The sequence below is a fragment of the Camelus dromedarius genome, chromosome 1 (genome assembly GCF_036321535.1).
Source record: "Camelus dromedarius isolate mCamDro1 chromosome 1, mCamDro1.pat, whole genome shotgun sequence".
NCBI lineage: Eukaryota > Metazoa > Chordata > Mammalia > Artiodactyla > Camelidae > Camelus > Camelus dromedarius.
In genome coordinates, this window is record NC_087436.1 from 50,576,148 (window position 1) to 50,601,617 (window position 25,470).

General features: G+C 32.8%; 1 protein-coding gene across 1 annotated transcript in view; it reads left to right on the forward strand.

Annotated features, from left to right (window-relative positions):
- Nucleotides 1-25,470, forward strand: part of CENPE (centromere protein E) — a 69,153-nt gene that overhangs the window by 18,969 nt on the left and 24,714 nt on the right. Inside the window, exons 15-38 of the mRNA XM_031468396.2 lie at nucleotides 346-434; nucleotides 1,765-1,932; nucleotides 5,920-5,994; nucleotides 6,215-6,334; nucleotides 7,803-7,925; nucleotides 8,010-8,175; nucleotides 8,553-8,707; nucleotides 9,193-9,507; nucleotides 9,619-9,891; nucleotides 10,044-10,202; nucleotides 13,163-13,366; nucleotides 15,055-15,213; nucleotides 17,070-17,360; nucleotides 17,486-17,644; nucleotides 18,539-18,829; nucleotides 20,086-20,376; nucleotides 20,545-20,703; nucleotides 20,927-21,214; nucleotides 21,318-21,470; nucleotides 21,650-21,937; nucleotides 22,521-22,679; nucleotides 22,866-23,147; nucleotides 23,807-23,965; nucleotides 24,648-24,938. Of these exons, the coding sequence (XP_031324256.2) occupies nucleotides 346-434; nucleotides 1,765-1,932; nucleotides 5,920-5,994; nucleotides 6,215-6,334; nucleotides 7,803-7,925; nucleotides 8,010-8,175; nucleotides 8,553-8,707; nucleotides 9,193-9,507; nucleotides 9,619-9,891; nucleotides 10,044-10,202; nucleotides 13,163-13,366; nucleotides 15,055-15,213; nucleotides 17,070-17,360; nucleotides 17,486-17,644; nucleotides 18,539-18,829; nucleotides 20,086-20,376; nucleotides 20,545-20,703; nucleotides 20,927-21,214; nucleotides 21,318-21,470; nucleotides 21,650-21,937; nucleotides 22,521-22,679; nucleotides 22,866-23,147; nucleotides 23,807-23,965; nucleotides 24,648-24,938 (4,817 nt within the window). The remainder of the gene's footprint in view (nucleotides 1-345; nucleotides 435-1,764; nucleotides 1,933-5,919; nucleotides 5,995-6,214; nucleotides 6,335-7,802; nucleotides 7,926-8,009; nucleotides 8,176-8,552; nucleotides 8,708-9,192; nucleotides 9,508-9,618; nucleotides 9,892-10,043; nucleotides 10,203-13,162; nucleotides 13,367-15,054; nucleotides 15,214-17,069; nucleotides 17,361-17,485; nucleotides 17,645-18,538; nucleotides 18,830-20,085; nucleotides 20,377-20,544; nucleotides 20,704-20,926; nucleotides 21,215-21,317; nucleotides 21,471-21,649; nucleotides 21,938-22,520; nucleotides 22,680-22,865; nucleotides 23,148-23,806; nucleotides 23,966-24,647; nucleotides 24,939-25,470) is intronic.

Below are 25,470 nucleotides of genomic sequence, written 5' to 3' on the forward strand. Positions count from 1 at the left end.
TACCCAGGAATCTGTTTCAAAATTATTTCTCCAACATGAGTTATAAGTATTTTTAGGGGCACTTTTAAATTTATAATAATTAAATGTCACATTTAGAATTTGTCATTTTGGCCTATATTGTATTAAGGACCCCTATAATTTATCACTCATTCTAACCAGTGATCTTAAATCACACAGTAATACAAATGATTACGTCTGTTGTTAATGTATTCTTGACATTCATATTGTGAGCACGTAATTAGCTAATTTAAGTTTATTACCTCTGGTCAGAATTTTTTTAATCTTTAATTTGAGTTTTAAGAAAATAACAATTTCATGGATAAATTTTTTTCCTTCTAATTATAGCTCTCTGTTCAGAGTCTGATATTTTCAGTAACACTCTTGATACATTAAGTGAGGTAGAGTGGAATCCAGCAACAAAGCTACTAAATCAGGTAACTTAAATGTATTTAACAGAACATTATCCTTTTACTCTTGTTTAAATTCATTTGTTATTGGTGTTTATTGTTGTTATAACGCTTTACTAGCTCTGACTTAATTTTGGTAGCCGTTTGGTTCTAATTATTGGTTCTAATTAAAGCTCCTCCTACTTGTTACATTCCTAGTTGATAACTGGCATCCAAAGGGAGGCTAAAAACTTCACACAGCAGGTATATGGTGATAGGTAAACCTTTGATTCTAGTTCTTTGTCAGCAGATCTTGGCATCTATTTGTTGGGGTTTTTTGTTTTTGGGTTTTTTTTTAAGTTTCTATTTTGCCTTGAGCAATCCCCTAGGGTAAAAAGAGCTGATTTTTAAACTATCAAAGTTTTCCTGCATATATTAAAAGAATGACACATCAGGGAGGGGTAATATTGCCAACTAATGCTAAAAAAAAAGTAAATGTATTATATGTCTATTGTCCTATCAAAACTTTAAGAAATAAGGAATACTATAGTTAATAATTTAGTAAATTTAAATTCCATGTTTACTTTCTAGGCTGCTAATGTTCAAAGAAATGTAGTTTAGTTTTGCAAATGTATTTGTTTAAGAAAATTTTATTTTTATTTTGTAATAAAATTGCAGTGATTCTGGGGAATTATTATTACCATTAGCTAACCATTGCAATTAGTTATAATTAGTTAAGTGTTTAGGTGAAGTGCTTTTGTGTCCCTAAAACATACTCTAGAAGTTTGTTGTTTTTTGAAAATCCCTGGTATTAGTTTTTGTTTGTTTTTAACTCATGGTTTAACTTTCTCATACTAGTATAGAAAGGGGAAATAGGCCTCTTTTGAGTAGAGTAAGACCTTAGCAGCCACTAGAGTTTAAAGGTCAGTAAATAATCGTTCAGTTTCACTTCTTAAATTCAGAGCTGTCTGAGAAATAATATAGTAGTCAGACAGAGAATTAAATGATCAGTTTTATTACTAAGGAGCTTAAAGGTCTATAGCCCATTATGAGCTCTGCCTCCTACTTCTGACTCAGCTTTTCTAGTCAAGCACAGACAGAGCATTTGTTCATATGATATATATATATATATTTTTAAGTCTACCCCTTTCAATAACCTTCTTCTATTCTAAGTTAGCTGGTTTATCAAAATGCCAACTCTTTAATTTATTCTGGATCAAGCTAGACCATTAAAAAGATATTAAAGAAGAAATGACCTAAACTACCAAATGATTCAAGGTTAAATACTTATTTGACTAATCCAAATTTTAGTTAAGGAAACAAAGAATATATGATTTGAATTCTCTCTGACTTGAAAATCTGATTTTGTTTACAATAGGAAAGCTTAGAAAGTGAATTGAGTTCACTTCGTGCTAACTACGATAATCTGGTATTAGATTATGAACAACTAAGAAAAGAAAATGAAGAAATGGAATTGAAATTAAAAGAAAAGAATGATTTGGATGAATTTGAGGCTCTGGAAAGAAAAGCGGAAAAAGATCAAGAGGTAAAAGATAGGGAAGTGTGAAAATAAACTAAAACCACGTGTTTAAAAGAAGTACCATTCTCTTAAAAGATACTTACTTCTAAGGTTGAGATATTGAGGATCCAACCATTTCCCATGTGTATACACAATTTAGAGAATTTAAGAAATAATTTATTTATATTGTTTTAAAAATAGTTAAATCAGGGGAGAGGAGGATATAGCTCAGTGGTAGAGAGCATGCTTAGCATGCCCAGGGTTCTGGGTTCTATCCCCAGGACCTCCATTAAAAAATAAATAAAATAAAAATAAATAAACCTAATAACCTCTTCCCATAAATAAATAAGTAAATTTTTAATAAAAATAGTTAAATCATATTTGTTTCATTTGTGCTTACACATAAGAAGAAGGAATCAAAACATCTTTAGGAAGTTTGATGAATGCCTATTGATGGATTTGTTTTGAAGAAATAATTTCCTTATAACTTGTGTATTATCGATATTTAATTTGTTGAGCCTATCAGAAATGCTACCTGGAACGTAGACATTTCCTACTGAGACCAACATCAACTTTAATATCTAGCTGAATGGTTTATATATGGATACTACCTATTAATGGATTGTGTTTTCTTTAGAAAGTATATTCCTAAATATCTAGAACATTATTAGAATAGCTGGGGAAGCTAATTTTGCACATTTTTTTTTCATATAAGAAAGTTACTGTGAAAATTAGTATAACTAATACTGAATAGTTTTAATGGAATTTTTAGAAATGAAATGGATCACTTTAATTTTTCAAGTATATAATATTAGGCTACATGTTAAAAGGACCTAATCCAGAAACCATCAGTCTTTGGGGACTTGGAAACTGTCCAAAGATTCAAGAGATTTCTTAGTGTGGAGAATCCTTAACCTAGAGTTCATAGACACTATGAAATTATTTTACAGAATTTTGGAGTGCATGTTTAATTTTCTGAAATAAGAATCCATAGTTGTTATCAGACTTGTGACATGATTCATGAATCCCCTCAAAAATAAGAGCCAGCGTTTTAGGGTAGTTAAAATATGAATTAATTTGCAGCTACTTCCCAGATTTCTCTGTGGATAGCCCAAAGGGACACAATCCTTTTTCCTGAGTATCATTGTTTAGTTTCTCACCCATTTTTCTTTTTCAAAAAGAAAAAAGATTTCTATGCCAAAACTATTGTTTCTGTTCTACCTACAGTTTAAATTTACTCCTACATTTCGTAGGTGTCATATCCTGAGAGACAAAAGTCTGTAACTTCTCCACAGTTTCATTTAATTTGTTTTAAAATTTGTGTGTTCACAAAATGTAAATCATCATGAAAAGGACAGTGGACTTCAGTCCATAAACTGGGTTTTATTGAGAGGGGGTGCTCTAGTGCATGGTTTCTGGAGCGAACTACCTGGAATGAAGCCCAGTTTTGCTGTTCACTAGCTCGCCACAGATCTGAGCCTGGAATAAATTACTGGCAAGGCCTTAAACAAGTCATCAAATTTCTCAGGGCTTACTTCCTGTGTATCTTACCCCCTTAAAGTTAGATAGAGGGCTTGCCAAGTCCCCTTCTAACTCCAGAATTTCATCTAATTTTTTATATATACTTTATAAATAATATGGCATAAAATTAACTTCTGGCATAGGCATAGCAATAAGTTTTGTAATTTTTCTTAAATCATTTATATATTCAGTCATTAAAAGTGAAGCTCCCTGAATTGAATCACATGTGAAAAGATTACAAAATAACACAGGATGTATGCCTTGAATCTCTCATCTTGATTTTGATTGCTTTTTCCTTTTTACAGTTAAGGTGGTAGTAATTCTGGTCTCTTCATTTTTGCTTGGACACAAATCGAAATTCTAGGTCCTGTGAGGTAACCTAAAAGATTAAATAATAAAAACTGACTTTGTTCAAAGATAGTTTTATAATATCCGTTCCATGTTAAGCTAAAAATACAATTCTATGTGTATACAATGAAACATGTTCTAGAACTTACATTTTAGGGAAAATTTTAACCAAAAAAGGACTAAAAGTCAAATTACAGCCTGAGGACAGGTGGCCTTGGTTTTGTCAAAAATTACCAAAGCTGTGGATAATTTTCAAGTGTGGATACAGTAATACAAGATGTTTAAAAATAATTTTAAAGGAAGGAATAAACAAGGTCAGGTAGTATGCCCAGGGAACAAGAGAAATTTCCTCTCTCTACCTATTTTAACTTGATTTAATTTTATAATTTTCACAACTTGGAGATTTTGTCTCAAGAAGTTAATTAAATATTTCACTATACCTGCTGAAAATTACAGTTGAAATATGCAATATTTTCTTATGTAGCAGTGAATTGACTTTTAATCATATCATACTTTCTCTGTGCTCCACATTTTAAACAATACTTTGGGAGAGTACACTCAGATCATTACGATAGTTACATAATCTTTTTCTATGTGTATGAACCAGTACTTAAAATGAAGAGCTATTTCAAATAAGAAGTGGGAGAACATTTCTTTCTAAATGTTCTCAAAACTTAAAATTGATTATTTATTCTTCATTTCTCATAGATATATGATTTTCTTGCACAAAAGTTACAAACAGACAAAATTGGTTTTCTTGCACAAAAATTAGAAACAGAGAAGAGAAGGTAAAAGAGTCAATTTAAATTATAGCCAAAAAAACAAAATAAAATAAAAATTATAACCAATGCACATGTTTAAAACTTTGCTGAACAGTGAGGTAGGCACTAATCACATGTGGCAATTGAGCACTTCAAATGAGACCAATCTCAATTGACTCAAGTCTGAAAAAAGGAATATGAAATAGTACATTAACTTTTAATATTGATTACATGAAGAAATGATTTTTTGGATATATTAGGTTAAATAAATTATATTAAAATTGATTCTACCTGTTTCTTTTTACACAGGTGGCTGCTAGAAAATTTTGAATTACAAATTTGGCTCACATTATATTTCTATTAAATGACACTGACCTAAAATAGGAATGTCAAACTAGCACTAGTCTGAAATCTAAAACTAGTTAGGACTGAATTACACATCCAGAAAATATTATTTAAATAAGATGCTATTTTTGTAAGTCCCTTAATTTGACTAGAATTTCCTTTTGCTCTTTAAAGGACTTATCTGATTATGAAGATTAAATAATTCTAAGGGCAGATACATATATCTTTGTTAAACTGTAGTATACTTGTTTTGAACACAAAAGTTTCTGGTACTCAAATATTTAATGCTACAGATATTTCAATAAAAAGAAAACTTTAATAGAAATCTTTATCTTTAAGTATTTTTTATACTTTTAGACAGTTGAACAATATAAAGCAATAACTTTATCTTTTCAATATTTCCTGTAGAATGAACCAACAAGGTAATAGTTAATCATATATATATATATATATATATATATATATATATATAGCTTTGGTGAACAGTAATAACGTTGTAAAGGCACCACATGAAGCTTATCATATTCCAAACCTAAATTCCAAGTCACAACTCATTAAAAATTATGCCAGTGTAAAGCTAGGTGGGTAATTTATGGGAAGGGAAAAAAATCTTACAGAATAAATACATTTCTGCACTTAACTTACCCAAAACAAAAATCTATTAAAAGTATGTTTCTTGAAAGTTTGATTACTACTTTATCTTCTACAAGTGGTGCATACTAATTTTCTTTTGACATTATTGTAGCTTTATTAACAGATGACATAACTTTTTTGGAGTCATGATGAGCTTTTTTTCCTTACTTGCTTGTTTAATGAGGTTTGGGGATTTTTTTTGTTTGGTTGGTTAGGTTTGGCTTTTTATTTATTTTTAAATAACAAGGTGCTTTGTTGCAGTAGCTTGAACGATTGATCCCACTGTCCTTCCTACTGTGTTGGGTGATTCTAAAGCGGTATATGAATGCTATCTTTTTTTTTTTTTTTTTTTTTTTGCTTTATTAACTATTGGTTTGCTCTGTTGCCTGTTCACATGCTCTTACAGATGCAACTAATTCATGAAATTTCCAACTTAAAGAATTTAGTTAAGCATGCAGAAGTGTATAATCAAGATCTTGAGGTGAGCATTTATGTTGGTATTTCTATTGATAAGGAACTAAAACTATAAAATATACATCATATGTAATTGAACATGATTTCAAAAAACAGAAGGAATTATACTTTTTAAATGTCAATGTTTTGAATTTTACTGTCTTTTTAAAATATTAAATGTAATTTCTTTTTAATCCCTTTGAATTCAAACTGAAGTAAATTGTTTCATGTTTATTTAATTGTTTTAGAATGAACTAAGTTCAAAAGTAGAGCTGCTTAGAGAAAAGGAAGACCAGATTAAGAAGCTACAGAAATACGTAGACTCCCAGAAGTCAGGAAGTATGAAAATGGACTTGTCATATTCATCGGTAAAAGTCAGGTTTATTTTGTTATGTAATCATTTTGGCATTTGCAGGATACTATCATCATCATCATAGCAAATGTTTGTATTGAGCCTACTGTGTGCCCAACATTGTTCTAGTTGTTTTATATATAGTATTTTATTTAATCCTGTCACCCTATGAGAAAAGCACTGTTAGTATCATTACCATTTTATGGATAAAGACTCATTCATTGAGAGTTGAGGATATTATCCTTTGACTAAAAGTAAATAAGTTAGGGATGGGCTTTTATTAAAAATCAGTAATTCAACATTTTTAAAATTTTTTTCAGTTGTTTTATACAAATTATGCAGAAGTATATAGTCAATATTTTCCAATGAGCACTTAACTTGGCAGTGATAAGTAACTAAAACTGTAAAACATACGTAATTGAGCATGATTTCATAAATTTCATTAACTTCATTTCCTTAATAGATATTAATGCATTCTCATAATTAAGCAACTATTTTAACTGTTTGGTATGATTTTAGTTGGTATAAGATCATAGCATTAAATAATGTTGAATCTCGTGGTGAAATTAACTTTTTCTATTTGCTTTCGATCTACCTAATTACTTCAAGAAAGTTTAGTTGGATTCTAGTTTTTAACATTGTTTTTTTTTAAATGCAATAATTTCTAGTTGGAAGTTCTAGAATCTTTTTTTTTTTGTCCTTTTGTTTATATCTGAGTTTTTCATAGTACATTTTGTTCTATTAGTGCTCTTTTGTTACCTTCTGTTAATGACAAACGATTCTTTTTAAAAGTGTTCTCATTGTTCTGAGGTCCTGGGAAGAAAGACACTTTTATATCGTCCTAGAGTATCTGTTGATAGAATGGCAGGTAGAATTGCCGATTATTTTAAATTGTTTATTTCTTTCTCTTAATTCATCCAATTCATTCATTCATTCATGCATGCATGCATTAATATTTTGCCAAGGACATGTGGTTGAATTCATGTAAGCTCAAGTCATGTTAAAATGCCACTTCTTTCTAAAAATGAGACTGGATTTTTTTTTATGTATGTATCAGTCATTTGCATTTACTCTTCTGTGAGTTGCTTATTCATCTTTTCTTTATTTTTCAATTGGATTATTTACCTTTTTCATTTTAATTTTTGATTTAACATCCTCAATTTTACTATTAACTTCCTACCTGTCATGTTTTGCAGAGAATAACATAAAAATACATTGGAAACTTTAACAGGCTAGCTGAACAATTGTGTTAACCTTTGCAAACAATAACAGAATTATTATAGCATATTGGAAAAATATAGCCATAATTTAAAAAATATTTTTATTATGGAATATGTCATTTGTTTTTATCTATCCTAAAAATACATTTGGCAGTTAGCACATTTTAACCATTTTTTGTTTGTCAGGAGTAACATATATGTACATGTTAAGTCTTTTCCAACTCTAAAAAAGATTTTACTAAATCTTTTTTGTCATTTGTATAGGAAAACACTGAAGACCTAAAACAAATGAAACAGACTCTGCTTGATGCTGAAACTGTAGCTCTTGATGCCAAGAGAGAATCAGCCTTTCTTAGAAGTGAAAATCTCAAGCTGAAAGAGAAAATGGTAAATGATTTTAGTAATATTTGTAATAACAGTTGCAATGATCAATAGTACCTTTTTCTGAATCTGCAGTGTTTCTCTCAATAGAAAGAACTTGCAAGTACATGCAAGCAAATGGAAAATGATATGCAGTTATGTCAAAGACAGTTGGAGGCGGAAAAGAAAATGCAAGTTGATCTAGAGAAAGAATTACAATCGTCTTTTAATGAAATAACAAAACTCACCTCCCTTATAGATGGCAAAGTTCCAAAAGGTATTTTATCATTTCAGACTTAACCTGACTTTCTGCAGAAATGTACCTAAAAGATTTTGCAACTGTATTCCATTAATTAAAAATCCATTATTCTCTGATCTTTTTAATAGCTTAATGTTAAGTTTTGATACCACTTGGTATCAGTATTGATAAATACTTCCATGGGCCTCAAATCATAAGGGTTTAAAAGTTATTTTTCAAATAAATTGAACCCAATCTTAGAAAGGATGATTAACAATTAGATTAACTGTTTACCAACACTGGCTCTTTCTTTAGTAAATTTTATGTAATCTGATTAAATAATCTAACCATGTATATAATTTAAATTGACCCAATAACTGGAAGGTGTTTTGTTTAACTCACTAAAAATTTCCTAGATTTGCTCTGTAATTTGGAATTGGAAAGAAACATAACTAATCTCCAGAGAGAACTGAATAAAGAAGTTGAAGAAAATGAAGCTTTGCGTAAAGAAGTTACTTTGCTCTCAGAATTGAAATCTGTACCCTCAGAAGTAGAAATGCTAAGGAAAGAGGTAAACACATTTTTAAGCAAACAACATTATTTTGAAATAAAAACCTTTGCAATAGTGCCTTAAATGTTTTGCCATATTTTATTTGAAAGGACCAGGAAAGAGACTGTAAATGTTTGACTCAGTTTGTTAGCAATATAAGTCAAATTCTAAGGAAAATCATAAAATGCCTACCATACCAGAAAGTTAGAAAATACTTTAAAATGATAGATAAGGAAATAAAGACACCTCCTGATTGTGTTTCTATTGGATGTCCTTCTCCATGCAATCCTTTTAGAACCAGAGGCTGGAAAACAGAACTTTGAAGATAAAGTTAAACAGGGTAATATATTGTTACCAACAATTACAGTATTGCCTTTTCTCAGTCAAACCTTTGCTTAGTTTCAATGTCTTTTTTCTTTTTTGGCAAAGTAAGTTGTTTTTTTTTCCCTGAAAGCTAAGTAGATCATATACTGCTAACATAGCTAAGTTTTCTTTCTTTTCCATAGCTACATGATAAATCTGAAGAACTCTGTATAATAACATCAGAAAAAGACAAATTGTTTTCTGAAGTTGTTCATAAGGAAAGTAGAATTCAAGATTTACTTAAAGAAATTGGGAAAACTGAAAATAACCTGGCAACTTCCCAGTTGAATTATGAAAGCACTGACCAAGAATTCCAGGATTTTAAAAATCATGATACTGGGTTTGAGCAAAAGTATAAGATGGTCCTTGAGGAGAATGCAAGACTGAATCAAGAAATAGGAAATCTCTCTAAAGAAGCTCAAGAACTTGGTTTAAGTTTGGGTGATTTGAAGACAGAGGTTGGTAAAGACATCTTCTAGGGAAAGGATCTTTAGTCTTCTGGGGTTTGGCTTCCATATATACAATGTAGAATATTCTGCTTTTCACATTGACTCTTTCTTATCTTACAGCTGTCTCACAAAACCCAAGAACTTGAGAAGAAAACAACTGAGCATCAAGAAAGGTTAAAGGAAGTGGAAGAGCTGAAGGAACAATTAGAAAGTAGAGATTCTAGGCTGCACACTGTAGAAAAGGAGAAAACACTGATTACTGAGAAACTTCAACAAGCCTTAGTGGAAGTAAAAACCTTAACCCAAGAAAAGGATGACCAAAAACAACTCCAAGAGAGCCTGCGAATCGAGAGGGACCAACTGAGAAGTGACATTCAGGATACTGTAAATATGGTAAGATTTTGACTGTTTAAACTTTGAAAACTCAGAGCCTCTTTAAAAACATTACAGGAGCCATCATTTATTATGTATGATCAAGCAATAACTATAAAGTTAGTCTCATTGTTTCACATTCTAATGGAAATTATTTTGTTTCTCTGACGAAGAACATAGACACCCAGGAACAATTACGAAATGCTCTTGAGTCTTTGAAACAACACCAAGAAACAATTAACACACTAAAGATGAAAATTTCTGAGGAAACTACTAAGAATTTGCATACAGAGGAAAACTTAGGGGAAACTAAGGATGAATTTCTGGAAAAGGTAAAGGGTGTTCCTATTCAGGTTTTCATATACTTGTATGTGAGCTTTCTTAACTTAACCTCAAACACTTGAATACAGATAGGTAATCTCTGTCTAATTTATTATTCACTGTGGTAATAACTCAGAATACTTTACAAGCTTAATCCTGATGTCTTTTAGATAACTTCAACTATAACTGCTTATTATCAATTTGAAAAAGAAAAGACAAAAAATACTAGTTCAAACTTTGAGCTGATATTTTTCTGAGGCCTGATGTAATTTATACATTTTTAAAAGCACCTCTGAATTCTAAGAATATAAGAAAGATTGAGTGCTTATTATTAATAATGGCTAAAATAATTTGTTTTATATCAGATTTTGTGTACTATACTTGTTTAGAGTTTGCTAGAGATTCGATGTGTGTGTCGTGCTTGTGCCTCTTTCTAGCGTTTGGGCCATAATTTTACTATTAGGTGCTTAAATCTTACCATAATTCATTCTAGGTAGTGTGGTTCATTTTGTCTTGAGACCTTAACTGGTTATTTAATTATATACAAGGAGAGCTAGATGCTAACGGTAATTTTTTTTAAGTGGGGATGTATTTATCTGCTAGGGCTTCCATAACAAAATATAACAGACTGCTTGTAAGCTATTTGTATATCTTCTTTAAATAAAGTGGTAGAGTTCAGGTGGCAGAAATTCCTGTTCAAGTTTTTACTCATTTCTAAATTGGGTTGGTTTTCTTGTTAAGTTGTAAAAGTTCTTTATATTTTTCTGGATATTAACCCTTTATCAGTAGTATGATTTGCAAATATTTTCTTGCGTTCCATAGGTTGCCTTTTCACTCTGTTGATTGTGTCCTTTGATGCACAGAAGTTTTTTATTTTGATATAGTCTAAATTAGCTTCTTTTTTCTCATTTACCATGGCACACAATATTCCTGCCTTGGAAAAGCAGCCTTGTTTTCTTTCTTCCTGTGCTTGAACCCTTCTGTCCTAGAAAAGCATTTTCACTTCCTCTGTTATCTTGTATTCTCAGCCTGTCTATAATTTGAATCAACCATGGGCCAAAAGTACTTGACCTTGATTTGAAACTTGTAACTTCCACATTCATAAGGGGAAGATTTTTTTGACAGATCTTTTAAAATAAAATACAACAATTTATAGCTGCTTTTAAACAAATGCAAAATGTAATCATAGGGCCCCATGAGAAAGAGGCAACAGAGAAGTGAGGAGAAAGAAGAGTTATACTCACTGGGACCAACTGGCTCTTATTGTGTTCATTCTAGAACCATCATGTTGATAAAAGGGTCATTTGGGATTCTTAGGGGCCATTCTGTACATTAGAGTTCTTGAAATCTGGACTGGAAGGCTGAGATCACCTTGGTCTTGTGATAATCATGTTCATGCTGGAATCACTCATGTGGATAAAAGAATGGGTCTGGAATTTCTAGGGGCCCCTCTATCCATCTGGGTACCACAGAACTCCGTTAGTAGGCCTATCAGGAATCCCCTTGGAGTGCCCATTTCCAGTCCTACTTGATGTGTCTCTTTTTGGAAATGCAATTTCTCTAGTGTGTCTTCAACAGAAATTAGATTTTACTCATAACCTTGGTAGCTGAAAAGCTTCTAGGCTGAGGTCAGTTTTGAAATGTACGTTGAGTGTGGTGTCATAGAATACTTTGTCTCCATCAGCTTTGTCTTTGTGTATATTCCTTTGTTTAGGAATAAAGATACAGGATTCCGAATTATAGTGTCTGACATATTGGTACCAAAGACCATATGTTCCCTGCCTTAATTTCTCATGTCGTTAGCTCTGTGCCCACCATTGTCAGAAGCTCCTGCATATTGCCAACACTAAGAAGGTAGCTAGACAAAGTTTGGTTTGTCCATATCCACTCTAGAGAATGGAGCAACTAAAAATAATAATTTGAAGATTATGTAACAGTATAGGAAAATGCATATCATCTAAGTGGAAAAGAAAAGCTGAAAAATCCTATATGTGTAAATTAATTGTTTGCTATGTTTAAAAAAACGTTAATGGGAAAAAATCTGGAATGAAGTATTCCAGAACTCTAATAGTGGTTGTGTTGGTGACACTGGAACATTTTTTTCTCTTTATTTTTTAAATTTTTTTCTAATGTTAATTATAAGTTATTATAAAAACCTTTAAAAACATATATGGCCAATATGGAACGGAATGTATTTATTGGGCCTAGTGTAAGGTTATATAGTGACATTAATTTCATGCCAACAACTGTAATGTCAGTCTTTGTCTCCTTTTACCAAGGAGTTCACATTTTAGGTTACCTTTGGTTAGAACTTACTTATGGAGATACGAATTTATATAACATGATTTTTTAAAGTAGTAAATAAAAATCAAATATTAAGAGAAAATGAATTTTGCTATTATAACATGAGATATATTTCTATCAAAATTATTTTGCCCTCTATACGTAATATAACTCCTGCTTTGGTGAGTGGTACAGCCTCTGAAAATAATGATTTGTTGGGAATAGGTAATGATTTCCAGCTTTTAAAGAAAAGAAAAAATGATAGAGTTCAGGTGGCTAACTTTTTCTTAAAGTCAGTTTAACCCATCATACCTGAAGATAATTGTTAATTATCTGTATCTGTTCAGACAGTTCTTATCAGTGAACAGTCACAAGAGCACAAACTGGAACCTGACCGTTGGGTTTATAGCCTGGTTATTCCTCTCTGGGTGACCTTCAGCAAGTAACTATTCTCTCTGGGATTCAGTTTCCTCATCTGTCCAATGGAGATAATAATAACCTACCTCATAAGGTTATAGTGAAGATTAAATATGTCAGTATATGAAAATTGTGCCTGGTACATGATAAGTAATACAAATGTTGACTAGTTTTATTATTAAAATTATTAACTAAAAAATTCTTTAATTCTTTTATTATTAAAATTATTAACTAAAAAATTCTTTAAACATTCTTTATGTTTATATTTTAGATGGTTGGCATAGATAAAACACAGAATTTGGAAACCAAAATAACCCAAGCACTGATTGCAGCTGATGAGAATAATGAACTAACTGAGCAACAGAGAAAGATATTTTCTTTAATACAAGAGAAAAATGAACTGCAGCAAATGTTAGAGAGTGTTACAGCAGAAAAGGAACAGCTGAAGACTGACCTAAGAGAAAACATTGAAATGGTAGGATTCAGCACTATATACTTAGCAATACATTTTTATCTTTGTATGTTTTAGATTTTTACAACTATACTGAGGTATAATTTCCATGGAATAAATGTATCTGATGCAAGTGTACAGTCTGATGACTTTTGAAAAATGTCTCTACTTGTGTACCCTCCACCTCAGTCAAGACATAGAACGTTTCCATCACCCCAAAAAATTCCCTTGCCCCAACCTATTCAATCCTAATCTCACCCTCTGCCCCATACATATAGTCACTGTCCTTATGTTTTTTTTTTCCCTTTAATCACCTTGTCTCTTCTAGAACTTCATACAAATAGAATCACACAGCATACATTCTTTTGTGTCTTCTTTCTGCTCTCCTGCTTATTGCTGGGTAGTAATCCATTGTATGAATAGGCCACAATTTGTTTAGACTTTCTCCTATTGGTGAAAATCTGAGTTATCTCCATATTTGGCTATTTTATAAAGCTGCTGGAAATATTCATATAAAATCTTCTTATGAGTGTATGTTTTTTAATTTCTCTAGGGTAAATATCTAAATGGAATAGCTGGGTCATAAGGAGGTTATATTTAACTTGATGAAAATTTATTAAACAGATTTCCAAAGTAGTTATACCATTTTACATTCCCATCAGCAAATTAAGAGAATTCTGGTGGCTCCACATCCTCACCAACACTTCATGTTATTGGTGTTTTTAATTTTAGCCATTCTATTAGGTGTGTACCTCATTGTTTTAATTTGCCTTTCCCTAATGACTAAAGATATTGAGCATCTTTCCATGCTTCTTCATTGTGTATCTTTCTATAAATTATGTGTTCTTCTCAGTGATGTGTTATAGACTTTAGAGTACAAGTCTTTTCCATATTGTGTTGAATTTGTTCCTAAATATCTCTCTTTTATTTATGCTGTTGTAATTTTTTAAATTTCATTTTTAATTGTCTGTTGTTAAGTTTGCCAATATTTTCAAACCTACTTTAGTTTTTGTTTTTAAGTTTAGGGACAGTATAATGTGTATAGATTGAAATTAGTATTTTGAGAAGTTTGCTGTGGATCTCAGTAGAACCTGACCTTTTGTATAATTTTCCATGTTTATTGGGATTGTTTTCTATTTGATCAAAATTGCTGAATGTAAATAAGAATACAGACAAAAGTCATAATGTCTTCTCAGTCTCTGGCATGTAATATTTTTGTGGTCTTGATACTTGAGAATGTCACTGTTTAAGCTTAACAACTAGAAATACCCCACCTCATGCTAGCAAAAGATGCTGCCATTTTGAGCTTACTATTAATCAGTAGACAAAACCAAAGCCATTCCAGCATATGAAAAGCTCATAACCATATATATACAGAGAGAGAGAAAAAGAGAGTCACCTTCAGTCAACAAAAGCTTAGAAAGTCTGTTTTGTCTTAGGGGTAGAAAATGAGCAAACCCCTCATGATAGAATGCTGAATCCAGTTCTAATTCTTCTGATAGGAATGTAAGGTGAGCAATAAAGAAACAGCATAAAAAAGCAGATTCCTGGCATTTACACAGTTAAATTAAAGACTCTTTTTTTAAGTAGTGTTTTCCAATATAGCTTGCCATGAGTTCCTTTTCAGGCTGAAGTAAATGCTTATTTTTACCTGATTTCATAAATGTAAGCTAGTATTATTCATTTTAATCTCAACTTTTTAAAAATTCTAGACCATTGAAAACCAAGAAGAATTAAGAATTCTTGGAGATGAACTTAAAAAGCAACAAGAGAGAGTTACACAAGAAAAGAACCATGCCATAAAGAAAGAAGAAGAGCTTTTTAGGACGTGTGAGAAACTGGCAGAAGTTGAAGAAAAGCTAAAGGAAAAGGTGACTTTTTAAAGTTATCTTCTTGGTCATTTTTCCTGACTTAACTTTGTGTGGGGGTGGAGCTGGGGGAGGTTTACAGATTTGACTCCAGTAGATGTGAATTCCAGAAATAACACATACCTCTCAAATGAACAGATCTTAATGCTAATAGTTGGAACAACTTCAACTCCTACTGAGATGTTAACTAACATCCTTTGTGAAGATTATATTATTCTAATCTTTACGTGAGAGACAGAGCCTTCATTCATCTGAACTAATCATTTGATATATTCATTCAAGTTTATATTGAGCACTGCCATGGGCCAGGCATTGTTCTGGGCTCTTGAGATACGTTAGTCAACAAAACAAAGAGCCTGCTCTTATAGAAATATATCAGTCATTCTCTAAAATGTAAGATTTATCACTACAGTCAGCCCTCCATATCTGCAGTTTCTGCATCTGTGGATTCAATCAACCACAGATCAAAAATATTCAGAGGAAAAAAAAATTCGTAAAGTTCCAAAAGTGAAACTTGAATTTGCCAAGCACCAGCAACTATTTACATAACATTTACATAGTATTTACAACTATTTACGTAGTATTTGCATTGTATCCGGTATTACAAGTAATCTAGAGATGAGTTAGAGTATAAGGGAGGGTGTTTGTAGTTTATACGCCAATACAGTGTCATTTTCTATTAAGGACTTGAGCATCCTCAGATTTTGGTATCCACAGGGGTCCTGGACTCAATCCCCTGTGGATACCAAAGGGTTATTGTATTACCATCTCTTAGATGTTTGCAGTAAGGGCTGTTGTAATATTTGTAGAAGAGCTAAGACTCTTGTAACAATTGTACTTCCCAAGTAATTCTAAAATGCACCCATTGTGATCTTTCTGTATATTCTAGGAGCAGTGCCACATGCATTATAGGTGATACATTGCAATTTCCATTGTGCTTCTGTATTTTTTTCCTAACATGTATTCTCTTAATTCTCATCCCTTTTACTATAACTTAACTGAATATAGTAAAACCTTATGTCTATTTCATATTCCTCCTAAAGAAGTGAAATCAATAAGCTTACGTAGAAGTTAATGCCTCGTTGTTTCTTTGAGCCACCCCGTATGGACCTTATTGGAAATGGAAATAAATTTTCCAAATTTTTAAGAGAAAAAGAATTACAGTTATTTGGCAGCTATATCTGTATATTTAATTCATCTCTTTCCTTTTTTGATTTTTCTCACTTTCACTTTACCTCCTTGATTAACCTAGTGGGACTATCTTAGTTTCCTAAGGTTTCTGTATCAAATTACCATAAACTTGACGGCTTAAAACAACAGAAATTTATTCTTTCACAGTCCTGGATCCTAGAAGTCCAAAATCAAGGTGTTGGCAGAACCGAGCTCCCCCTGCAGGCTCTAGGGAAGAATCCTTTCTTGCCTCTTGCTGTCCTTGACTCCCTGCTGTCCTTGGTGGCCCTTCGCTAATAACTGCATCTCTCCAGTCTCTGCCTCCATCTTCATATGACTTTCTCTGTGTCTCTCTGTCCTTTTCTGTCTCTTATAAGGATGGTCTCATTGGATTTAGGCCCCACCTTAGTCCAAGAATACTCCTTCTCAAACCTTAACTTATTACATCTGCAAAAATCCTGTTTTCAAAAAGGTTACATTCTGAGGGTCTGGGTAGACATGAATTTGGGGTAGGACCCAATATAGACACTATGCCTAGAAAGTTACTTTACATTTAATGCTACTTATTTGTTTATATTGGGGTGTAGACAGGGCTATGATGATGATTATTTCAGTTCCACAAATACATTTTACACAAGAATTTTAAGAGAGTATAGACAAAATGCTAATTATAAAAACTATTCCTTAAGAACCAACAACTCCAAGAAAAACAGCAGCAACTTCTTAGTGTACGAGAAGAAATGAGTGAGATGCAGAAAAAGATGAGTGAAGTGGAAAATTTAAAGAACGAATTAAAGAACCAAGAATTATCATTGGAATGTATAAAAATTGAGAAGCTAGAGTTGGCTCAGCAACTTCATGAAAATTATGAGGAAATGAAATTCATAACCAAGGAAAGAGACAATCTAAAGGAATTACAGGAGTCATTTGAAACAGAGAGAAGTAAACTTAAAGGATACATAAGAGAAATTGAAGTTACAGTAAGTCATACCCTTTTCTTTCATCTATTAAATGTTTTCTTAAAATCTGAGTCAATTGAAAAAGGGTAGGCAATGTTGGGATGATGTTATTATAATTATTTTTTAAATTTCACTTGCTAATAAAGGGTCTAGAAACAAGAGAAGAACTAAAAATGGCCCACATGCATCTAAAAGAGCACCAAGAAACTATTGAAGAACTAAGAAGAAACATTTCTGAGAAGACAGCTCAAATAATAAGTATTCAAAAGAACTTAGAAAAAGCAAATACTGAATTACAAGAAAAGGTTTGTATTTTCTTCCTTCCCTCCTTGTCCCTTCTTCCTTTCTTTCTCCTTGAAGGAATGATAAGCATTAGACAGTGACTGAGTTATTTATTGTATAGTAGTTGTTGAGTGTCTAACATGGGAGATACAGTCCTGGGTTATAGAAATAAAATGGGAACAAGGTGGACAAAATCTCTGTGATCACAGAACTTACTTTGCAGTGGAAAGAAGTAATCAATGAATAAGCAGTCAAATGAACAAGATAATTTGAGATAATGGCAAATGCCATGGAGAAAATGAAGCACTGGGGTAACCGGACCAACCTGTGTTAAAAGCCTACTATGTGCCAGGCATTGAGACTGTGGCTATGAATAAGACATTGTTCTTTTTCCCCAATATAGGCATATAAAAAATCCCTCAATTCCAGTATGATAAATGTAGAAATATGATATGCAAAGTTAGATGGTACCACTAGTGGTCATGGGAAAGGGGGATCAATCTGTACCCATAAAAAATATATGAAGTAACATTAGCATTCATCTGAGAATGGGGGCCATTCATTTATTGGGATATAATCTGCTCAACTCTGAAATTTCTCCTGCATTTGGGAACTAGTATAGAAATAAAGTATGCAACTGACTGGATTAATAATTTGTTGGTAAATGTAAGGATTAGTTCACTTTGGATATAAGCTGGAGAAAAAGAAAATTATGACAGAATGTGACTAGCAGAAAAGTCATGAATAGCTTTAGTAGGAATCAAGTGAAAATGAATAAATAGGAATTTGTACTCCATGGTAGACCGTGAGGGTTCAAGGTCACTTTCATTGCTATGGAAAGTAGTCTCACCTTTTCCCTTTAAAAAATTATGATAACACTCTATATAGTAACCTTGGTATTTTATGAATATCACAAGATCCCAGTGCTTCATGAGGAACAGGAGCTACTTCCTAATGTGAAAGAAGTCAGTGATACTCAGGAAACAGTGGATCAACTGGAGCTATTGAAAGGACAGTCCAAAGCCAAGGACTCAGCAACACTGGCAGATATAGAAATGGAAAGGCTCAGGTTGACTGAGAACCTTCAAGACAGTCTTGAAGAAATAAAATCTCTAACTAAGGAAAGAGACAACCTTAAAATGACAAACGAAGCACTTCAAGTTGAACGTGACGAGCTAAAAGAAGAGATTAAAGAAACTTTGGCTAAAGTAAGTTTCATCCTTTCCTCCCATTAAATAAGTGTTTTATAAATATCAAGTCTTTGGGAAAGGGGGCATTTGTAGTTATAATGTTATTACCAATTTTCTTTAAGCATCTCTTAAATTATTAAGTGACTGAAAACAGAAATAACTAAAAATTGCTCATAAATAATAAGAAACTATTGAAACAGAGGAAATGTGTCAGGGAAGAGACTATTCCAAATGATTTAGAAAAAGCCGTGCCAAATTACAGGAAAGGATAAAGCCAAAAATGCTATTTTCTTTCCTTCTTTAAACCTGTTTCTCCAGCATTTCATGAGGTATTACTATCTTCCTCATTGATCCAGTCAGAAATCCAGAATCATCCCTACTACTGTCCCTTCCACCCTACTCACTCTGTAATCCAAGTACCAAACCTTGTTGATTTTAAGGGAGGTGTGTATATGTGTGTAAAATCCTTCCACTCTTCTCTCCACATAGCTGATGGCCTAATCCAAGCCATGATTATTTCTTTCCCTGAATTTCTGCATTAGCCACCTATCTGGTCTCCCCATTCATTTCATACTTCTCTAATTCATTCTCCAAACTGAGCCCAAGGGATCTTTTCTTCTTAAAACCCTTTAATAGCTTATTGTTACTCTTGAAATAAAGACCAGCATCCTTCACACAGTCTATGAGACCCTGGATCCCAGACCCTGCTGATCTCTAGCCCTATTTCATCTCACTCTTTCTCCTGCTCATTGTGCTTCAACAGCTCTAGTCTATTGCTCTTTCTCACCTCATGGCTTCCAGATATTCTAGTCTTCCTTGTTGTATTTCTATACCCCTCTTTGCCTAACTAGTGCTCACAGCCTTCAGATCTCAACTGAAGCTTTCCTTCCCCCAGAAAGCCCTTCCTAACCACTCACAGTAAGTTAGATTTGCCACTGGTACCCTGAAAGAACCCAGCTCCTCTGTTTGGTAAGATTTGGTATAATATCTGTCTTTTCCCCTAAAGTATGTAAGTCTCAAAAAAACAGATCATGTAAAGTCTCATTTACCATTTCATCTCCAGCTTAATAGGATATTGACAGCACAGTGAGTTCTCAGTAAATAAGTATTAAATATCTGAATAATGGAAGAGTAGATGAGTGGAAAGATTGCTCTGTAAATGAGCCATTGAATCCCTGACTTAATTGTTTTACAAAGTATCCTTACTTCTTTTTCCCTAAAATAAAATAAAGTATCTCTGGATATCAACTGTATTGTTGTATGATTCTCTTAAGATCCAAGCATCTCAAAACAAACAAGAACAGTCCTTCAATATGGAAGAAAAGGACAATGAGATTAAGAAAATTATGAGTGAGACTGATCAACTGAAGGAGCAACTCAAAGCCAAAGATTCAGCACTACTAAGGCTAGAAATGGAAAAGCTCAAGTTGTCTGAGAGACTTCAGAAAAGTCATGATGAAGTGAAATCTACAGCTAAGGAGAGAGATGACCTACAGAGGCTACAAGAAGTTCTTCAATCTGAAAGGAACCAACTACAAGAAAACATAAGAGAAATGATAGCTAAAGTAAGTTTCATCCTTCCACTCATGTGTGTGTCTGTTGTATTTTTTTTTTTTTTAATATTCTGTAAGCAAGTATCTTAGTAAAAAATAAACCTCTGGGGAAAAGGAATTAGTTATAGTGTAATGATTATAATGTTTTCAAATTTCTTACAACTTCCTTTCATAATAAAGCACCTAGAAATGGAAGAAGAACTCCAAGTTGCTTATTGTCACCTGAAAGAACAGGAGGAAACTATTGATAAACTCAGAGTGGATCTTTCAGAGAGGGAAACTGAAATATCAAGCATTCAAAAGAAATTAGAAACAACAAATGATGCATTACAGAAAAAGGTAAATTTGGGGTGAAGGAACAGTGGGAGAAAAGTTACAGGCGGTGGCTAACAGGATTACAAAGACTACTGTTTACCTCCTAATTGTTTTGGAAAGCATCCTGGATTTCTTTCCTTAAAAAAAAGTATATTTACATATAAATATACACATAAATAAGCACACGTTTATATGTGTGTACATATGTATATTTTTGGCTATTAACTTATTTTATTATTATCTTAAGACTCAAGAGCTACATGAAAGACAGGAACAATTTATTAGGATCAAAGAAGTCAGTGAGACTGAGGAAAACATGAGTGAACTGGAACAGTTAAAGGAGCATCTCAAAGCCGAAGATTCATCACTACAAAGAATAGAAAACGAGAGGCTCGAGTTGACTGAGAGACTTCAGGCAAGTCAAGAGGAAATAAAAACCATAATTAAGGAAAGAGATGAACTGAAAAGAGTGCAGGAGGCCCTTCAAATGGAGAGAGACCAACTCAAAGAAAACATTAAAGAAATTGTAGCTGAAGTGAGTTTCCCTCTTGTAATGTTTTTTGGATGTAAAAACAGTGTTAAGGTGATAATGATGATGTTCACTATTAAGTTTTAATAATTTTTCTCCAATCATAAAGGGACAGAAAATCAAAGATGAACTAAAAACTACTTACGGTCTTCTGAAGGAGTACCAAGAAACCATTAATGCAGGGAGTAATTCCGAGAAGACAGATCAAGGAGCAAATATTCAGAGAGACTCAGGAATTTCAGATGATGAATTACAGGAAAAGGTAGGTCTTGTTTGGTTAAGTTGGAAAATGACATCTGATTATTGTATTCCTCATCTACCTTATGGAAGAAAATAGTGTATACATTAGACTAAAATGTAAAAATGATTGCCTTAATTTAGAAAGTTCTTTTTTACTAAAAATGTATGCCTATCTCCTAACTTGTTTTACGATTTTCTCAGGTTCAAGAACTTCAAGAAGAAGAACATCAACTTCTTAAGATGAAAGATGTCAGTGAGACTCAGGACAAAATGTGTGGAATAGAAAACTTGAAGCAGCAACTTGAGGCCCAAAAATCAGCTCTGGAAAATACAGAAATGGAGAACAGAAGGTTAACTCAGCGACTCCACAAACATCTTGAAGAAATAAAGTCTGTTACAAAAGAAAGAGATGACCTTAGGAGCGTGGAGGAGACTCTCAAAGTAGAGAGAGACCAGCTCAATGAAAACCTAAGAGAAACCATAATCAAAGTGAGTTACCATCTTTCCCCAACTGGAAAATATCACATTGTGTCTTAAAAGAACCATGAGTGATAGAGTTGGTGAGAATGTAAAATTGATCCAACCTTGAGGAAGGCTGAAGGAGGAATATATGATAGTATCTTCCAAATTTTTCAGTAAGTGTATGCATTGACCCAATAATTGCTATTTATCTTGTACACATTAGCACAGTTGTGCAAAAAGTATTTGTAGGATGATATTCACTGCAGCAAGTTGCAATAACAAAATTGAAAAAAAGAAAACAAAAAAAGGAAAAATTCTATCTATCCATTAGTAGGGACTGGTTAAATAAATGCAGCACATTCAGACCATAGAATAGCAAGCCCCAGGTAAAGAGTGAAGTAGAGCTGATTTAGAAATAATCCTGATGGGGAGAAAAAGTAAGTTATGGAGGAGTATATCTGGAATATATTGACATCTAAAAGTCACTTAGAGGAAGAGAACTGTGGGGCCTAAAGAGGGAGGGGAATTTTTACTTCTAACCCTATACTTTTCTACACACTGTTGAATTGTATTATTCTGAATGTATTATTTTTCTTTCTCTAATATAAAGGACCTGGAAAAACAAGAGGAACTAAGAATTGCCCACATGAGTCTGAAAGAACATCAAGAAACTATCAATAAACTCAAAGGAACTGTTTCAGAGAAGACAGATGAAATATCAAATATCCAAGTGGATTTAGAAAACACAAAAACTGCCTTCAACGCACAGGTATTTCTTCTGATATCTAAGTAACTGAGAGTTTAGATCAGATCTTTTGTATAATGAAACAGGATATGAGCATTTAATATTGAAATAAGTAAAGATTTGCCTATTCAATTTAGAAAGTATTCTTCAGCTTTTTCTCTTTTTCTCTGTATCTGTCTACATCCTAACCTATTATATGATTATCTTAAGATCCAAGAACTTCAGGAGAAAGAAGATCAACTTCTTAAGGTGAAAAATGATCTCAGGGAAAGTATGGATCAAACAGAGCAACTAAAGAAGCAATTACAGGCTCAGGCTTCAACCCACGAAAGTATTGAAACAGAGAAATTAAGATTGACACAAAAACTTCATGAAAACATTGAAGAAATAAAATCTGTTACTAAGGAAAGAGATGACCTAAGAAGAATGGAGGGAATCCTCAAAATGGAGCGAGACCAGCTCAGGGAAAGCCTCAGAGAAACAGAAGCTAAAGTAAGTTACACTCATTCCTCTTCCCAGCGAGTAACTGTGATGTTTTCCTTCCATCAATGAACCCTTCTTTGAAATGAGTGGTACTTTGGATGAGAGTGAACTGATAACCTTTTAGGTAGGTAATTTGGTATCATTGTTGAAAATTTTAAATTCTGTAACCAGCATTTTTTTTTGTGGACTTTATCCTATATGTACACTTACTCAGTTGTTAAGATAAAGGAAAAAATATATATATATGTATATAAACACATACATACACCATAAGGTGGTTCATCATAGCGATTTGTGATTTAAAAAATAGGAAGTAACCTGAATGTCCATCACAAGGAAACTGGATAAATAGGACCAATATGTCGGAATACTATGCAACCCTTAAAAATGAAATAGATTTAAATGTCCTAATTTGAAGCCCAAAATAACCCTGACAAAGAAAAGTAAGCTGTAGAACAGTATGTTTGCCTCTGAAAAGTATGAATACAATGTGGGGAGGTAAGGGTGGGGAAGGGAAAGCCTATAACTTTATAACAACATCAAAGATGTAGTGTAAGAAGTAAAAGATTTATTATTTTTACTAAGAAAATGTGTCATTTTCATTAAAAAGAAAATGCTAGTTAACATTAAGATATGTCATTGTTTTTGAAATTTTTCTAATAATAAAGGACCTGGAAAAGCAAGAGGAACTAAGAATTTCTCACGTCCATCTGAAAGAGCACCAGGAAATTATTGATAAACTCAGAGGGATTGTTTTTGAGAAGACAGATGAAATATCAACTATGAAAATAGATTTAGAAAATTCTAATGCTAAATTACAAGAAAAGGTATTAAGGGGGCAGGGGGCCTATTTGTTTGGGTAGCTGATATATTCCTAGAATAAATAGTAATGCCTAAAACCCTTTGGGGATGCAAAATTGTTTAGCCACGTTAGAAAACAGCTTGGTAGTGTTTACTAACACTGAACCATATCATATACCTGCCTGTAGCCCAGCATTCCCACTCTTTGGTATGTAACCTAAGAGGAAGGAGTGCGCACTTCCACATAAAGATGTACAAGAATGTTCGCAGCAGCTGCAATCATAATCACAAAAACCTGAAAACAGCCTAAATGCCTATCAAAGGAGAACGGATAAATACATGGTGATTTTTAGGTTTAAAAGCAGGCATACTAATATAGGATGGTAAAGGTCAAAATAGTGGTTCATTCTAAAAGGGGCACACAAGAACCTTATAGTAAGGTAAGTAAATGTTCTATATTATATTTTAATCTGACTTGTAGTTACATAGCTGTATACATATATCAAGAATAATTGAGCTGTATACACATAAGATTAGTGTGTAATTACGTATATTATACCTCAAAAGAAAGTAAATCCTCTGTGGAATTATGCAGAATATTAATGAGTGACATGGGAAGACTATTGTCTCAATCAGTTTAGAAACTGTTCTTTATCCTTCCTAAGAAACCATCTATATCCTGACATGTTATTTTATGATTATCTTAAGATCCAAGAACTTAAAGCAAATGAACATCAACTTTTTAAGTTAAAAGAAGGTGTCAGTGAGACACAGAAAAAAATGTGTGAAATGGAGAGACTGAAGAAAGAATTCAAGGCCCAGAGTTTAACTTTGAATAAAATAGAAATGGAGAACTTAAATTTGGCCCAGAAACTTCATGAAAGCCTGGAAGAAATGAAATCTGTAATGAAAGAAAGAGATGACCTAAGGAGAGCAGAAGAGACTCTCAGACTGGAGAGAGATCGACTCAAGGCAGACCTACAAGGAACCATAGCTAGAGTGAGTTGTGTTCTTTCTTCCTGTCAAGTGAGCGTGTTTTTAATAAAAGAAGTTTGAAAAAATGTGATACTGTGGGTAAAAATTTAAATGTTACAACCTTTTAAGGAGACAGTTTGACAATATCATTTTAAAAATTTATCAGTATATATATTTGCTACATCAGTTCCACTTGTAGGAATTTATCCTACCAATATATTCACATATTTGGGCAGAAATACAACCGCATTCACTGCAACATTGTTTGTGATGAACAAAATCACAAACAATCCAAGTGTCTGCCAGTAAGGCACAGGCTAACCTAAGTGGGGTTCATCTGTATAGTGGAATATTAAGCATAAGAATGAGACACTCTTTGTGTGATACTGATTTAGAAACTTGTCCAAGTGATATGAAATGTGAAAAGTAAGTGGCAGAGTGCATGTAACAGGACTGGGATGGGTGTGGCTAAGGACAGGAACTTTTACTTTATGTCCTCTGTACTGTTCTAATTTGTGGGATGACATGATGGTTGTTTGTAAGTATGAGCATGTAT